Raw genomic sequence first — 17,079 nt, forward strand, 5'->3', positions numbered from 1 at the left:
ACCCAGATGCCCTGTGGCCCAAAGGTCTAGGTTCAAATCCATGCTCTGCCACTGCTTTACCTGCCATTTGACCTCAAGGAAGTTTTTTTTTTTTTAACCTCCTAGGCCTCACTTCCAACATGTCCATCATCATCATCCTAGGGTTGTTATAAAAAAAAAAATGAGTAGGGCCCAGCGCAATAGCGTAGTGGTTTAAATCCTCGCCTTGCACACACCAGGATCCCATATGGGCGACGGTTCTAATCCCAGCAGCTCCACTTCCCATCCAGCTCCCTGCTTGTGGCCTGGGAAAGCAGTGGAGGACGGCCCAAAGCCTTGGAACCCTGCACCCGCGTGGGAGACGCAGAAGAGCTCCAGGCTCCTGGCTTCGGATCGGCACAGCACTGGCTGTTGCGCTCACTTGGGGAGTGAACCATCAGACAGAAGATCTTCCTCTCTGTCTCTCCTCCTCTGTGTATCTGCCTTTCCAATAAAAATAAATAAATCTTTTTAAAAATGAGTAAACACGCACAGAGTGACACCTGGAACATAGTGGGTGCTCTTAAAATTTTTTTATTAAAGCAAATTTTAACAGACACATAAAAATTGTACATATTTATGGTGTACCACTTGATATTTCGATACATGTATACACTGTGCAATATCCAATCAGGCTAAATATATCTCCTCCAACATTTGACATTTATGGTGAAAACATCAAAATTCTAATCTAGTTATTTTGAAAAATAGAGAAATATACAGTACATTAGCTATAGTCACCTAGTGTGCAATAGAACCCCAGAACTCCTGTAAAGATTTTATAGTTGTTTATTTATGTATTTGAAAGGCAGAATACACACACACACACATACACGCACGCACACACGGAGCAACAGAGAGAAAGAGATATTTACCATCCTCTGACACACTCGCCACATGTTCGCAAAGGCCAAGGCTGGGCCAGCATGAAGGCAGCAGGCAGAAGCTCCATCTGGGTCTCCTGTGTGGGTGCCAGGGACCCAGGCATCTGGGCCATGATCTGTTGCCTCCCAGGGACATTAGCAGGGAGCTGGATTGAAAGCAGAGCTGGCACTTGATCCCAGACACTCCAATATGGGATGTGTGTGTCCTAAGAGGCAGCTTAACCTACCGCACCACAACGGGCACCCCATGCCCTGGAATTTCCTACTCCCATCTAGTCGTAACTTAGTGTCTGTTAACTAACCTTTCCCCTCCCGCCTTGCCTCTAAGTGAGCAGTTTTCAACATGCCACCTATGAATGTGATCCTACAAGACTTGTCTTTCTGTGCCCAGCCTATTTGACAGAATTACCTTCGGTTCCTTCCACGTTGTTGGGATTGGCAAAGTTTAGTTTTCTTAGGGCTGAGGAGTATCCCATGGTGTACATGTACCGCAGTTTCTTTCTGCAGTCATCAGTGGACGGACACATAGTTTGTCTGCATTCTCTGGCTACTGTCAATAATGCTTCAATCAGCATGGCAGTGCAGGTGACACTTTGGCACACTAATGTAATTTCCCTGCGTGCGACTGCTGGATACTACAGGTGATATATATTGAGATTTTGGAGGAACCTGCATGCTCTTTTCCATGGTGGTTGTGACATATTGCATTCCCACCAGCAACGTACAAAGGTTTTTTCCCGACCTCACCAACACTTGCCTTACTGACCACTTCAACAACAGTCTAACTGGAGCGAGCTAACGTCTCCCAGTGGAGCTGGTTGCCAGGTCTCTAGATCTGCAATGCTCAGGATTTTCTCGTGTACCTTTTGGTCAATTTGTCTTTCTTTGAGAAGTGTCTGTTTAGACTAATTGGGTTATTTGCCTTTTTGGGGGGGGGGGAGTTTCCTTACAGATTTGGGGTCTTAACACCTGGTCATCCCATTTGCAAAGCATTTCTCCCATCAGCGTTTGCTTGCAGCTGTTTGCTAGCAGGATTCCACTCTTGTTACTGCAGGATGACAGCACACAGCAAATGCCCTCAGTGCCTAGGGCTGTACACACCGCCTTGGAGAAAGGCAGTTCCAGGCATGAGGGCAGGGCTGCCGGTTTGTTGTGGCCTTCCCCTTCAATAGTGAGGGCAGGGCTTCAGACAGTTTACAGACACTGCATAGCAGGAAGAAAATGCTTTGGCATCTCGGAGTTCTTTGCACTAATTGAACTTGTCTTTTCCTTCCATTTTCTCCGAAGTTCCCTCAGATAATGGACTCCAATTTGGAAGGTCCCTCTGCCACCTTTAGCATCTGTGAATATTTTCTCTCTGGAATGGCCCAACATCCTGGTCCCTCTTTGGATGGCCTCTACTGAAGAGCAGGTTCATCGTGCCTCTGCCTCCCCATTGTGTTGTCTGCTTGTTCGCATTTTGCCCCTCTTCCTGCATAGCGGCATCTCCACCTCTCGGACAAAAACCAGACTACACAGGCAGTTCCCAAGCCTATGTACTTTCTCCAGAAAAGGTAAGCATCCATGTGATCTAATGGACTCAAAACCCAGAATCGCTGAAGTACAAGAATCTGGCATCCTACGCCCTGAAGGGCCTGGGCAGCTTCCATAGCTCCAGCTTTGGGTCCTGCCTTGTGAGCCCAGCCTCCATGTCACCCCGCCCCCCAGCTCATCTCCAGAGCCCTCTGCAGTGGGGTGAGGCCTGAGGAGCCACCGTGACTAATGTGGGGCACCTCAGCTCTCCTTTGAGGTCAACTAATAGCACCTCCACTTCCTGTGTTTCCCCAGCACTGCTTTTTTTTTTTTTTTCCGGTCCAACTCAAATCAGTGATTCTGTCATCAAGTGTGCTATTTTATTCAAGCTGTCCTGGAATGCAACGCCTCTGCCCAACTAGGAAAAGGCAGTTTCCCCTGGAGCTCGGCCAGGCCTCCCCCTCCTAGCCGGCACTGAGCCTGCCTGTGTGTGATGCTGGGTCGCACATCAAGCAAAGGTGCCCGCACGCCGTGCTCCTTGGCAGCTGTATTTAAGTCTGTGAATGTCATCCACATCACTGTGTTCTTTTTTAACTGCAAATTCACAAAAGACATGAACCATCTTTTTGTGAGGGAGTCAGCGTAATACATGCCCTTTAGGAGGTCTCCTATTTTGCATCATCTGTGTAAGTTTTCAAGCTAAGAGGGGCCTTCTGCTTCAGAGTGAGAGTGAGGCCCAGAAAGGGGAAGCTCCACAACCATTTCTCAAGCACCTGTCATGTCTGAGGCACATGATGAACTTATCTGAGGATGGTCAGAGAGACCAGGTGTGCCCCCAGCCTTCTAGAAGCTTTTTTTTCTCACTGGAGGAGTATATTACAGATAAAACGCTACAGTGTGAGGCAGGGCCAAGGAAGCTCAGTGTCAGCTGCTGGTCTAGTACAAGTTGAATGAAACAGAAGCTCTTCTGCACACTTTCATGGAAGCCACCATTTTAGCTGGGCTTTGAGGGCTTTACTCAATAACGAGTGGGGAACAGGTGCTTTGAGCCTGGTAGGCTGCCTACATCCTGGATTTGATTCCCAGTTTTGGCTCCTAACTCCAGCTGGCTGTTCATGCAGGCTCCAGGAGGCAGTAGCGATGGTTCAAGAGCAGAATCCCTGCCCCAGACCATGGGACACCTGGAGTTAGTTCCTGTTATCGCAGCTTCTAGCCCAGCCAAAGCCACTGCAGGCATTCGAGGAGTGAAATCAATGGATGGAACTCTCTCAAATAATTTTTAAAATTATAAGAGACATGGAGACTGGAAATATTCCACACTAATGTCTTGTTCACAGGTTAAAAAAAAAGTAAAGAGTCTAGGCTGGGTCTGTACGAAAATAACAGGAGATAATGCTGGAAAAATGAGGGCCAGCAACATCAAGGGCACTAAAGACTCCTCCGCTCCTGCCATGACCACGCCCTGCCCCTGCAGGCTACTCCCACTGGCCTCACAGGTCTCCCTCGGAATGGCATCTCCTCTGGCGGGTGCCCTTGTGGAACAAGCCTCTATCACCACCTTCTGCAGGCTTCCTGCCTCACTATGTAATTCTGCCTTGACTCCTGCCTTTCTTCTCTGTCCCCTTAGAGGTTACAGGCCTCTTGAGAACAGGACTGCATCTGTTTATGTCATTGCTTCTCCAACACCAAGCACAAAGCCTACAGTAAGCACTCATACCAAGCAATAGATTTTAACATGCCTAGGGACGGTGCTAAACCACAACAAAGGACTACTGTGCTGAAAAGAGTGTGGAAGTAATCAACAAGTAGGAGGCCAGATGTGAAGGTCACAGAAGAAATCAGGGTTTGAGCCTGGCTGACCAGCACAGCGGTGGTGAGGGGTCAGAGCTGCAGGCTGCGAGAACCTGGGCAAGGACAGGACCGGAGAGAAACGGGGTCCAATAGGAATCTTCGGATTTCCTGCCTGCGAGATAATGGTTGGCCTACGAGAGCTTTCCCATGTCCCATTAGCTTGTGTTGAATGAACACCTGCTGGTCAGTTACGAGGGGATGATTGGACAGGAGGTTTGCTTAGGGTGAGAGTATACAGAATGAAAAAGGGAAAGGTGCCAAAGGAGTGCAAGTAGTCACAGACGATAACGGCAGGAACCACATTTGGGGAGCCGGATGCAGAGGAAGTCCCAGGCCTCTTGAAAGGAAGCCAGCGCTCCACAAAGAAGCCCGCCGCTTTCTTTACATCCACCGCAGGCTGGGATCATGTCACATCACTTCCTCCACGGCTGAGCCCGAGGCGAGCGCAGCCATTGTCTGACCACTGTGCTTAAATGCTGGGGAAAAGGGACAGGAGCAAGAGAGTCTGTTCACAGGCGTGCAGGAGGGGCAGCCAGATGCAGGGAGGTGAGGGCAGGAAAGGGTTCTGAACATGGCAAAGCTCAAGGCAGATGCTGCGCTTCCAGAGCCCTGTGCCTTGTTTTACCTCACCTGGAAAACAGATCATGCGCCCTGTCAGCCCATTAAATGTGCGGTACCAGATACAGAGTCAGTGGGAGATCCATGTGAGTGGTTACGGGGTGACAGAAACCTTCCCAGATCCAAGAGGACTCAGTCAATCCCACCTATGGGTGAGAGGTGGAAGAGATGGCGGCTCAAGAAGGCAGCATGAACAGAGCAACCCTCACATCCAGTCTGGGCCTATGCAGAGGAATCTTCCAGATGTGGAAGCATGATGTGGGAGGAGGGAGAGTGCAGTGAGAGCTTTTAAGGGCAGAAAAAAAGAAGTGGCTTTGGGAAACTGACATGGAGGGGACACAGAGTAGCACCACCCCTTAGGAGGGGGGAGCTCTTGGCTGCAACTTTCGGTAGAGCTGACTCTAGGACAAGCAGGTCAGCCTGCTCTTCGGCATGGGCAGAAGAGCTCGGCAGTTTTCCCTTGTGCATGATGTGAACTGTGGTGTAGACAAAATGTAGTTGGGGTTTCAGTGTCAAAGATGCTGCTGTATTTCCTGGCAAAGTCCAAGGTATCAACACCCTGGTCGTTGGGGAGGAACCGAGGTGTGTGTGGAGACTGGTTCTGCTGTTTCTTGGAAGTGATGGTGGAAGAAGAGAGGCTTTGGAGGAACTTGGAATTTTGACTTCAGAATGATTTGCAATAATTTAAAAAATCCCCAAGGTGCCAAGGAAGCGGCTGAATGGATGAAATCATCAGTGGAATTAAGGCCATGAAATAGATCCCAGATGGGAACAGAGATGAAAGACAAGCCTTGGCAATCCCAAGGTGGAATGCCCAGCACCCGGGCTTGCTGCTGACTTTAGTGTTGCTTGGCCTTGAGAAGCCTCGTGGCTCTCCGACCTCACTCCTGTCTCATCACAGCAAGTGCCTGCCAGCTGGGCCTGCAGCACTTGGCAGCAGGCAGGTGATGTCCCTGTGGAAAGGGCTCCATGGGCCTTTATTGCACACCTTCCCACCAGAGCCCAGGCTCCCTTCCCTATCCTAGCCTCTTGCGTGGCCATGCCTTGCCCTTTTCAGGATATCTCCTCTCTAGGCTCCTCTTAGTTTGTCTGTATCCATATCAGCTTCATCCTTGAACCCCTCAGCTCCCACGCTCTGAGCCAAGGCCTTTTCTTTCATTAGCTAACTAACTTGTACAAGCACTTTCGACTTAAGCTCAAGTTGGTCATTCTGCGTCCGAATATTTTCTTTAGCCCCGGGACTCATTCTGGGAAGATGATCAGGTTTGGTCCCACAGTTCTGCCTCTGAGAGATGGGGCAGAATCAGCTGTGCTATTCACAGCCAGCCCCAGGAGGAGTCCCTGGACTTGCTCCTCGTGCGGCCACAGCACAGCGCAGCCAGTGGGCATAGCCCCCTCTTGGCGTCTCCAAGCTGCTCATGGTCTCAGGCAGGGGCTTTATTGTCTAGGAAGGACAGGAGCTGTGAAGACAAAGTGGCAACACAGTGGGATTAATAGGCTACAGCTTGCATCCCGTGCCTCCGGGAGCTGGATTTCCTTACCCTTGCTCCCCAATGCGGCTCTCTGGGCATTCCCTTTCCTTGGGCTGCCTTCTAGCAAAGGAGAGGATGTGGGAAAGAAGGCAAGCCAGGGTAATCATTGGTTTTCACTCTTGGGCTTAACTACGGCTGCCCCTGTTCAGACTTCATGGCAAGTTGGCAATGGCGTCAGCCATGGCTGCAACACCTGCTCTAAGCGCTCTTCTCCCTTCAGGGGCCTCTGTGGGCACTCTCCACCCTGCTCTGTCCAGGGAGCCCAGCGCACCCTCATTCTTGGAAACTGATGACTGGCAGATTAGCAGTTTCCTCACTCAACTCTTACTAAGCTGGGCCCTGCTCTCCCTCGAAACAAACTCCCTGGCAGCTCCCACCTTGGATACCTTTTGGGAAAATGGCAGCATCATGCCACCAAGTATGTGGCCACCCACCCGGCCGCTGTTGGAGGCGACATCCAGGGCTGTTTTGCACAGGACCTGTCACAAGCCCGGGGCGGCTCTACTCATCAAGCATGGTCCCCTGTGGGCAGCTGACTCATCGCTAAGGAGGGAGAACATCAGGGCCCTCACATTCTTCCCACCGCTTGGTCCCCACCCTCCCTTCTCAACTCCTCCAAGAAGGTCTCTGAGCCACACAGTTCATTGCAACTATCATTTATTAAAAAATATATGTCTCCTTGGAAGGAACACTGGTAAACCAACTAGTGTCATGCTGACTTTGCCCACTTGGCTCTTCTTCCCTGGGAGGGGAGGCTGAGCACCATGCAGACTCTATCACGCAGTTAACACCAGAGGACCACTGCACCCTGCTCACCACCCCTTCACCGGAGTCAGACCTGGCCCTCGCTGTGGCCCTCCTTGCCTTAGCTCCAGTGTGCTGCCCAGGGAAAGCTGCTGCCCTTTCTTTACCCTTCCAGGGCCCCACTTTACAATTAGCCTATGATGCTGGTGGCACAGCTGTGAACACCCTTCCCGGAGTTGGCTGACAGTATTTAAAAGCATCCTCGACGTTGTTCCGTTCACACCGGTCCTAACCCAGCGGGCTCAACCCCAGGGCTGAACAGCTCAGTGTTCTCCCCGGCGGCATACCTCCGGCATGGAGGTGAGGCAGGCACGTTGGCTTCAAAGGAGCACAGTGGGGGTGGGACAGGGCCTGAGCCACACCTGCTCTCCGCCTTTGCAGTGGGAGGCAGAGAACTCCCTTGCCTACAGTCACTGCCATCAGACTCTGGGAACAAGCAACAAGGTTTCACAGGTCACCAGGAAGCAAATCTTAGCTCAACAGCTCAAATGTACAGCATTAAAGTCTACTAGCTTCTTCAGGGAACAATAAGCAATGGGCTGCTGGTGAAGGGCTGGGGTAGCGCATACGGAGCAGCTGCAAACAAAACAAAACAAAAACAAAACAAAACAAACTCACTCATTGGCTGGCCAAGCCTAGGGCTGTGCCATAGTCCCAGCCTGGAACTGGGAGGCAAGTTGCTTCCCCATCATGTCAGCAGCCCCGGGAGGCAACCTCAGCCAGGTCTAGCCTGTTCTTGGCCAGTAAGCAAAGGGCCAGCTTGGCAAAGCAGAGCCTGGGCTCCAACTCCCACCCCTCACCAGTTCCTGCTTTGCCCGTTGGCTGGCTGGCCCAGCCCGCGTCACCTACTCTATCATCAGGCCCTGACTCCTTCACAACTTCCTAAGCCTTCAGAACACTGGCAAACCAGATTTCTACGCATTCACTGAAAGAGAAAAAGCAAAAATTGCAATAATGAAAAGGCTGACACAGTAGCACAACATGGTTTTGGTTTAACAGCAGCTTAAAAATGAACAAAAAGGAAAACTCTCATGCAGACACATCAGGTGGCATAAAACAATAGGCCATTTCCTATGGAGCATTGTTAGCCATTCTCTTGGCACACACAGGACTGACTGTACCTCATGGGCAGGGAACACTCCCTGTGGGCAGAAGAGCCCTCCTGCCCCTGGGCTAACCCCTCCCCCACCTAAAAAGACCTCTGCTCTCAGGAGAATGACAATATGTGGGTGCCCTTCATAAAGCACTTCACGACTGCTTTCCATTGCTTCCTAACCAGCTGGGACCTAAGATACCATCTGATTGGAATATGAAAATTAAAGCATTTCTCTAATAGCATAGTACCACTGATGAAGTCTCCATAGATTTTTCTAGTCTCAATGTGTGTGGAGATATATATATATATATATATTATATGAGAGTGTATAATATATATATATAATAATTTCTATATATTTTATATAAATTACATATATATATCTGTATATAAATAAGATACTTTCTGTTGCCATTATGTTGCACCGTTCGGAGCTGCGAGATAGCAGTGCAGACGGGTGGAAATGCCCAGGACGCCTTGGCACGCGGGGCATGCAGCTCACTTCACAGGCCGGGCAGCCGTCTGGAGTTTGTCTGGCCATCAGTCCTCCCCTCTTCTCCTCGCTTCTGCTTGGTTTGTATGAAAACAATGGCTGTGATGGGTGTGCACCTGTGCTAGCGCTTGGGAAGGGTTCATGCAGGAAAGGGGCACAGTCACGTGATGAGTGAGATGGCATCACCCCCCCCCCGAAATAAGCCAAAACAAAACAAAAATTAGAAAAAAAAAAAAAAAGAAAAGGAAAAGAACAGGACTAGAAAACTCAATTTTCTTGACATATCTAAAAAAGGAGACGAGAACGGTAGTCACGTTCCCCCCACGGGGACATGAGGGGAGAGGGAGGAGGGGAGAGGGTTTGGATTTCTTCTGTTCACGAGAGAATGGTTGGAGGGAATTCTTCAGAGTTTTTCAGGGGATGGGACCCAAATGTAGTGCCCAGACTGGTCCTCAATGATCTGTTTGATTTTGTTATAAATCTCTTCCAGTGAGTCACCCTGTACGATGGCTAAAGGGGAGAGGAAAACACAATTATTATGGTGACCACAGCACACGTCCAATCCCCCCAGCAATTCTGCCTCTTCCAAGGATCCTATAATCACCCCCAGGCACGAAAAGTTGGGGCCCTTGGGGAAAGTGGCTAAGGTGTCTCTGAGCATCTGCAAGGGTCTGGAAGTCCACTGACTCGGATGAAAGACTAGGAAGCATGGAAAAGTGTGTTTTCATTCACATGATGTTGACTGAACGCCCAAGCAACACACACCCTGCAGCTCACCCTGCTCCATGGTCAGCAGCTGGCAATTCTGAAGCTGGTAACTCAAAGCTTTGGAAAATTCTGCTTAGCCAGTACAGAGCAGAACGTCACAATTTCTGGCAAGAGGAAATGCTCCTGGGGCTGTGGCAGCTGCTCCAGGTCAGAGGTCAGACCAGCATACACAGACATGGATGCCAAAGAAAGCGCCAGAGACCCGAGGAGTCCGAGTCCATCCATGGATTCTTTCTCCCAAGAACATAGTAACCACCCAACCAGAATTCTCCAAGAGCTTCGCCATGCAGCGACACGTGTATCACTACACTTCTGAAGGTGAGGAACGTATGACCTAGGAACCTTCCCAATCTTTCAGGAACTGACCTTCTAAAGCAGGGTATCTCTATCTATCTATCTACCTATCACACACACACACACACTGACAAACAACTTGAACAACACAAGAAGTCACCATCATCAGTAACATTTACTCAGCACCTAAAACCTACAAGGTGAAGTGCTGGGGTGGACAAATGCCTCGAGGAAGGGAAACAAAGCAATACAGGGAGCCTACAACTATTACAGTTGAGTGGCTCATACTCTCTACCAGCTAAACGGCTTTGGCTGCAAGAAAAGCAACTTGAGTGTGTTGGATGGGTTTGAGCTCAGAAGCATCCAGAAACCCTATGCAAAGTTTCTGCAGTCTGTCTACACCTCTGAGACACACTTACAGAAGCAGGTGTCTGGCTGGTCCCGTGGTCTCCTCCCCAGCTGGGCAACACAGCTTCTTACCTGTAAAGTATTCTCCAAACTCCTGCTCCAGCTTCATGGCTTTGTCATAGATCTTATTTGCTTGCTCATATGTCTGCCGTCGGTTCATTTCCCTGCCAGACACAGAAGAAAAACAGTTCCAAACTACAGCCTATGCTGTGTTTAACACAAACGATTGCCTCCAGTTTCCTGAAAAGTTGCTAAGCGACCCTCTCAGGGAGGCCCATGGCTAACTCTCTTCTTCAACCTTTCTTGCTTCAAAAGCCCAACCGGGAACACAGGGACAGGTATTCCAAAAGGCAGGAGTACCAAGTGACAGGCCTGGAGCACAGTCTCCTTGGAGCTTCTGCTTCAGCTGGGTTCTACCCCTCCCCCAAGTCACTTTATTCTGTATTTTCCTTCCAGGGTCCTATCCTAGCTGGACACATCTGAGATTCAGCAAACACTTACATAAGCGCTTCAATGGACTTGGGTTTGATGAAAATGGCAATGGGGTAGAGCTGTGCTTGCTGCAGTCTCTTGATAGCGTTGCCGGAGACATCTAAGATGCAGTGCTTGCCCTGCAAAAGCAGACCTGAATCAGCCCGCCCACTGCCTCTTCACCCAATCCCAGGCCAGCAGCACTTCAGCCACCACCTAGAATACCCAGCGCCACCCAGAGTGGCTTGAAAGACCCTATTCCTGGGTCAAAGGTCCCACTTTTCACACCTACTACATGGGAAAGGCCATGCCTGCCTCTGGTCCCTGTTCCCTGGGAGGGGATGCTCTGGAGTGAGTCTCATAAAGACAGACACTTTCATCAAGGAACTGGACATATGGAAAGCAACCACAGCTTCAGTCAGCACTACCACAACATACGTAGCATAGCCCAGGAGGAAGGAAGTGGATCCAACTGGAACATCAGCCTCAACATTTATTTGTTTCTTGGTTGTATTGCGTGTGTGTGTGTGTGTGTGTGTGTATTAAGATTTAGTCATCTATTCATTCAAAAAGCAGAGTGAATGAAATAGATTATTTTCATTTACTGGTTCACTCCCCAAATGCCCACCACAGCCAGGAACCAGGAATTCCATCTGGGTTTCCCATGTGGGTGGCAGGGACCCAAGTAGTTAGGTCATCACCTATTGCTTCCAAGCACATTAGCATGGAGCTAGATCAAAAGACAAGCTGTTGGGACTTGAACTGACACTCTGGTCACTGGCTTGTTCCTTGCAAACTGAGGCTTCAACTCATTGAATCATGATGCTAGTCGCGGCCTGAGCATTTCTATCTTCCCTTTGAGGTACATGCTTAACAGCACCATCTCCTCTCTGCTTACCCTCTCTGCGACTGCTCGCACGGACTGGATGCTGGTCCCATAGAGATTATCATTAAATTGGCCTGCCTCAATGAACTTGTTATCCTGAATATCCTTCTCCATTTGTTCTCGGGACACCACAAAGTGGTAGTCTTGTCCATCTACTTCATTGTCACGACGAGGACGGGTAGTGTCTGAAAGGAAGAAACGAAATGCCATGGTGGGGGTGGAGGAAAAAGTTGGGAAGGACCTTGTGTTGTCTACTTCCCTTTTTACCTCCAGTTTGCACACACAGGGGGCTATCTGTTTCCACTTAAAGTGTACTGAGAAAGTAGGGTTCCCTAAGCCAAGACCTGGTAGAAGATGCTAAACTTGGTCGGGAGTCAGTGAATCTGTCAAGCCATTTGTTGAATCATATCAACACCTCCTTACCTAGGGTTCCCCATTTGTTCCATCTTTCACAAGCCTCCCACTCTAGATTTCCCTTCTGTACCCAGCAGCCAAGACTCATGTCTTTCCCAGCACCACCAGCTTTGGGGGAATCTTTTGCTCTCTACTTTCTTCCAGGGTGTCATATGTATCCCGTTCTCCAATAAGCCTAGAATCTGATCCCAAATTCTTTCCATAAAACATGAAAGAAGCAATGCCTGGGGCACTAAGCTGCACTCTTTGGGGCCTGAGCCAGGCTCTTACGTGGTACGCAGGATCCAAATTTGTGCGGGAACTCGGAGATCAGATCATCATTGACTCGGTCCTTCATTGAGCCCAGGATGATCACAGGCCTTGCGTAGTGAACTGGGAAGGGAGAGCATCGAGACAGTGAGCAGATCTGGAGGGCAGCCATGCCTACCTGTGAGTCTGGCTAGAACACGGATGCTCTGGAGCCACCAGTCTGACTGGGTAAAGCATAATTGCCATCCTCTGGCTTCTAACCAAGACATCAAAGCAGCCTTTAATCGGAGAATAGCTAAGCCCAAAGCAAGCCCGATACCAGAAACACATCTTCTTCCAACAGTTTCAGGAGAAATCTCTGCACTGACACCAGTAGCCGAGGAAGGTTTCTGAGAGTGGCCCCCAATGGTGGGGACTGGAACCTCTCTTCAACAAGTAGCTATAATGCCCCTGCCTTCCTCCATCAATTTTTCCTTCCTCTGGGAGGCACCTGGCAAAGGCATACTGATAGGTGCACATGAGATGCCCTCTCGCTTCTCTGTGATAGTAGGAGGAGGAACTCAGGGACCCAGGGTGCACTGAACCCCACAATCATAAGATCAGCATGAAGGCAAGAATCTCAAAGGGGGCTTACTTTCTTGTCGTGTCACTGGCTCGTATGACAAAATGGCATCCTCTTGTCCTTCTGCAACAGAAGAGGGAGATACAACAGCACTTTAGGACCAGCTTCTTTGTGTACAAGGCTTGCCGCCTCCTCTCTCCTGCTACCAACCAGCCTTATTGAGTGCCACTTGCTGACACCTATCCTGGGCTCCTTTTAGCTTCCCAGGGTCAAAAAAGCACAGGAATTCCTCAGGGCCTGGGCGAGGAGTCAGCGGTCCTCTCCTTCAACAACACATTGCTGAGCCAAGAGCAAGACCCAGAAGCCATGAAGCTGCCACCAAAACCCACCCTAGTGCCTCAGGAACTGTTTTTAATAGTTGCTACGTTTAGTGGGCCCCTTGCTCAAATTAGAGTCACACGGACACTTGAATTAATTGGAGACATACCTGCTGAGCCTCCCCCAACCCCACAGCAAGAGTCAGGTACTCAGGCAGTCCCCCAAGGCTGCAGACTAACTTGGCCTTCCTAAAGGTCTACTCATCTTGCTACCCACTGGAAGACGTCCAGAAATGGTGTCTGGCTGGGTTAACCCACTGGAAGACATGTCCAGAAATGGTGTTTGGCTGGGATAAGGTCCCTGGTGCCCTTTGAGAGCAAGGCTGAGGTCACTCCTCTTGGTACAGCTCTAGTTAGACCAGACTGGCAACCATGTGAGTTTCCTAACCAGCTGCGTAGCTACTTGGTGCTGGTCCCCTAGAACTCCCCAAGTGGCTGATCATTTAACTCCTGTCCAAAGGAAAGGGGGTCCTGAACAGCCTGGAAAGGTGGTTCAGGACTACACCTCTGCCAGTGGAGGTATTTCTCTTCTGGTCTCTAAACAAGCCTGCAGATTCAGCTTCCTCTATAGCCCACAGAGCCTGTGGAAGGGGCTTGGCATCAGCCACTTCATCCTTCATGGGACCCTGGGGATGTCTTCAAGTCAGTTCCTGGCCAGAACTATAGGACTCAGCCTCTCCTTCAGTCCACGGGGCAACCCCCATCCAAGCAGGAGAATGAGCCAGCCACAGCATTTCCAGTCTCTCAAAGTGTGCACGGCTAAAAGAAGCACCAGCCTCGGCAGCGATGGCGGTGGTGCCACACTGGGATGAGCATGGCTGGGACACATGGCAGAGCTACACGACATGGTGGGTGGGTGGGTGGGTGGGTGGGTGGGGGAATGACACACACTTACTGGAACTGCTTTCGCTGTCACTGGTGTTGGATGTCACTCCCTCTGCAAGCCAACAAGAAAGAGACTCCAATTCAGAACACACTACTGAGAGGTCACATGCAACACACAACTCAAATGGTCTGGGACTGAGACAACTGAACTACCAACTGAGTCAGGCTGCAGGAAGCCTGCCACATCCAGGCTACCAGCTAGGGGGCATAGCTCCAGGCCTGAGGCCCTGCCCATGTCCTGTTTGTCCCCAGAGCTCTCCTCTCTATCTGTTGAGCCCCTTCCTATTTACTATAAGTCTTCCTTCTTATAGCAGCATCCTTTTCATCCTATCCCTACAAACTTTATTGGGATGTCTTCCAAATCTGATCTCAAAATGCATCTTCTGGGAATAAAGACAGGAAAGAAAAGGCAACAATAGCAGCAAAGAGAGGCCCAGGAACCAGGCTGCTCATGGATTTGCTCTGCAGACAGAGTCCCTGAAGTCCAGAAACATGTACCAAAAGGCTAAGCACTGGATGAGCTGAGGAGGCACAGGGAAAACCACCCTGCCCATGGGGTGCAACCTGTACACAGTCCCCCTGCCAACACTCCTGAGAAGGAGGTGATGGGCTCCCATCCACCGTCAGACAGGACAAAATAGACACAACAAACCAACAAGAACACCTCCAGGACAAGATGGCCCTACTGTCTTGAACCACTAGGATCTGCCACCTCTGAGCAGCAGTGGAAACATCTCAAGCAGAGGAACCACATTCACAGGACATGCCAAAGAGCCTCTCTCCCAGGCCACCCCCGTCCAGGATGACAGGTAAATGAGGATGAGACATGGACACACCAAGCCATGGAGTGAGTCGCTGCTCGTTTCAGCCAAGACCACACTGTTCCAGACCGTGAGATGCTGTGGCCCTACCCCAGGAAAGACTAACTGGCTGAGTTCCCACACATGACAAGTTTCAGAACAGCCCTAGTGGCAGCTCCTCTGCCCCTGGCCTCGTTTGTTGAAGGAGAGTATATGCTGATGGGCCCCATGTGTCTTTGCACTGCCCCTCACAACTGGTTCCTTTTTTCATTCTACTGTGACTTTCCCAAATAGAGAGGTTGTTTCCCAGAGGCAAAGTACTAGACATAAATGGTCCTGAATTGGTGCTGAGGTGCCCCCTTGACTACCTGCAGAGACCCTGCATCTATTGGGACGCCACAGATACAGGCAGAGTTAAGGGGTTCGTAGTACCCTTGCCCTTATTTAGACCGTAAGAGCTGAAATTCCTAATCCCAATTTTTTTTTTAAGATTTATGTTCGTTATTTACTTGATAGGCACAGTGACAGAGAGAGGGGGAGAGACAGACAAACAGAGAGATCTTCTATCTGCTGGTTCACTCCTCAAATGGCCACAAGAGCCAGAACTGGGCTAGGCTGAAGCTAGGAGTTAGAAACTCCATTTGGGTCTCCCATATGGATGACAGGGGCCTAAGAACTTGGGCCCATCATCTGCCACCTTCCCAGACATGTTAGTAGGAAGTTGAATCATAACTGTAGCAACTGGGACTAGAACCAGCACTCCAATATAGGATGCTACCGGTGCCTTACCCTGCAATGCCACCATCCCAGTCCCCCAAGCATAATCCTTCAGTGTGGTGTCAATGGGAAAAATAATCTAGCCAGCAGGCTCCCCTTTCCTGCAGATTAACTTCTTGGAGAAACACATGGACCACCTCACTTCTAAGGTGGGACCCCAAGCTCATGCCCTACACTTAGAGGTGCAAAAGCAAAACACGAACGATAGGGGTTTATTAGGGCACCAGGGATCCAGAGCAAATGTGTGACATTCGGAGCCACATGCACTTCCTCTTGCTGTGCGGACAGAGTTCTCCACAAATGCTGCCCTCCCTTACCCTCACCCTCACCCATGTCCCTTATATCCCACCCCCTCTATCTCCATTCATGCCACAAATATAGTTAAGGGTGTGTAAGTTTGACTTACTCAGGTTCTTTGCTCCATAATAATCGTCACTTAACCCAGGGAAGTCCTGATTTCACAGACAGCAAAGACCGAGAACGGGAGAAGGGAAGGAAGGGGAGGAAAGGAGAGGGGAAGGGAGGATGAGGCAAGGAAGGGTGGGGAGGGGAAAGGAGGGGAAGGGAAGGGAGGATAGTGGAAAGTGGGAGAGGGGAAGGAAGGATAAAGGAAGGAGGGGAGGAGAGGGTAAGGGAGAAGAGGGGGAGGGGAGGAGAGAAGGGGGAGTGAGAAGAGGAGGGGAGGAAGGAAGGGTCAGCAGGTGAGGGGAGGGGAAGGAATTGGGGAGAAGGAGAAAGAAAGAAAAGACAAGGGGAAGGAAGAATACAGAGGCAGGTGAACATTAGTGACAGAAGTATGAAACACTATGAAGACCTGTAACTTGCAGTGAGGTTAAGAACTGTGCTACAGAAAGAACCCCCGAGTCAGACAAAGTATCTGGTCTTCGGGCTGCTTGTTTTTATGGCCAGAGAGCCATGGAGTAGGCAGCTCTCTGAGGCCTCCTATGGCCCATAGGCCCACAGCACAGGACAGGTGACATTCCAAGGCTTGGAGCATGTGCTTTGACCAGTCTGGAAGTTGTGGAACCCAGACCCCAGCTTTGTCCCTGGAAAAGGTGATTTACCTCTATGGGTGCTGGAAAGAGAAAGGGCTGTGTGTGCCAACTAGTCACACAGAGCTACCATCACCTTGAAGAGTTTCTGCCCTATCCTGGCTCCTGTGGAAGCAACCCTTGAGGAAGATTTCCCGTGGTCTGGGGTGTGAGCTCAGCTCCTGGAGAATGGGTACCAGGTGCTTTGGAGTCTGCCCCATCCCAGGCACTCCAAGGCCAGGCTCTGTGATGCATCTGTTGAACCATGGTGGTCTCCCCTCAGATCTGGCTGAAACCGTCTCCTCCTTGCTCACGAGCAGAAATCACTTCAGCTATTGCTTCTCAGTGA

The 17,079-nt window shown here is 50.2% G+C and overlaps 1 protein-coding gene across 6 annotated transcripts in view; it reads right to left on the reverse strand.

Annotated features, from left to right (window-relative positions):
• Nucleotides 1–7,055: 7,055 nt before the first annotated feature.
• DLG3 (discs large MAGUK scaffold protein 3) overlaps nucleotides 7,056–17,079 on the reverse strand; it is a 63,628-nt gene continuing 53,604 nt past the window's right edge. For all 6 annotated transcript variants that reach the window (XM_058658209.1, XM_058658205.1, XM_004595227.2 and 3 more), the window contains 7 exons: nucleotides 14,133–14,174; nucleotides 12,933–12,983; nucleotides 12,320–12,421; nucleotides 11,648–11,820; nucleotides 10,780–10,889; nucleotides 10,351–10,442; nucleotides 7,056–9,318 (listed from right to left, as the gene is read on the reverse strand). In XM_058658209.1, coding sequence (XP_058514192.1) covers nucleotides 9,212–9,318; nucleotides 10,351–10,442; nucleotides 10,780–10,889; nucleotides 11,648–11,820; nucleotides 12,320–12,421; nucleotides 12,933–12,983; nucleotides 14,133–14,174 — 677 coding nt within the window. In that variant the 3' untranslated portion in view covers nucleotides 7,056–9,211. The remainder of the gene's footprint in view (nucleotides 9,319–10,350; nucleotides 10,443–10,779; nucleotides 10,890–11,647; nucleotides 11,821–12,319; nucleotides 12,422–12,932; nucleotides 12,984–14,132; nucleotides 14,175–17,079) is intronic.

Source organism: Ochotona princeps, chromosome X (genome assembly GCF_030435755.1).
Source record: "Ochotona princeps isolate mOchPri1 chromosome X, mOchPri1.hap1, whole genome shotgun sequence".
Taxonomy (NCBI): Eukaryota; Metazoa; Chordata; class Mammalia; order Lagomorpha; family Ochotonidae; genus Ochotona; species Ochotona princeps.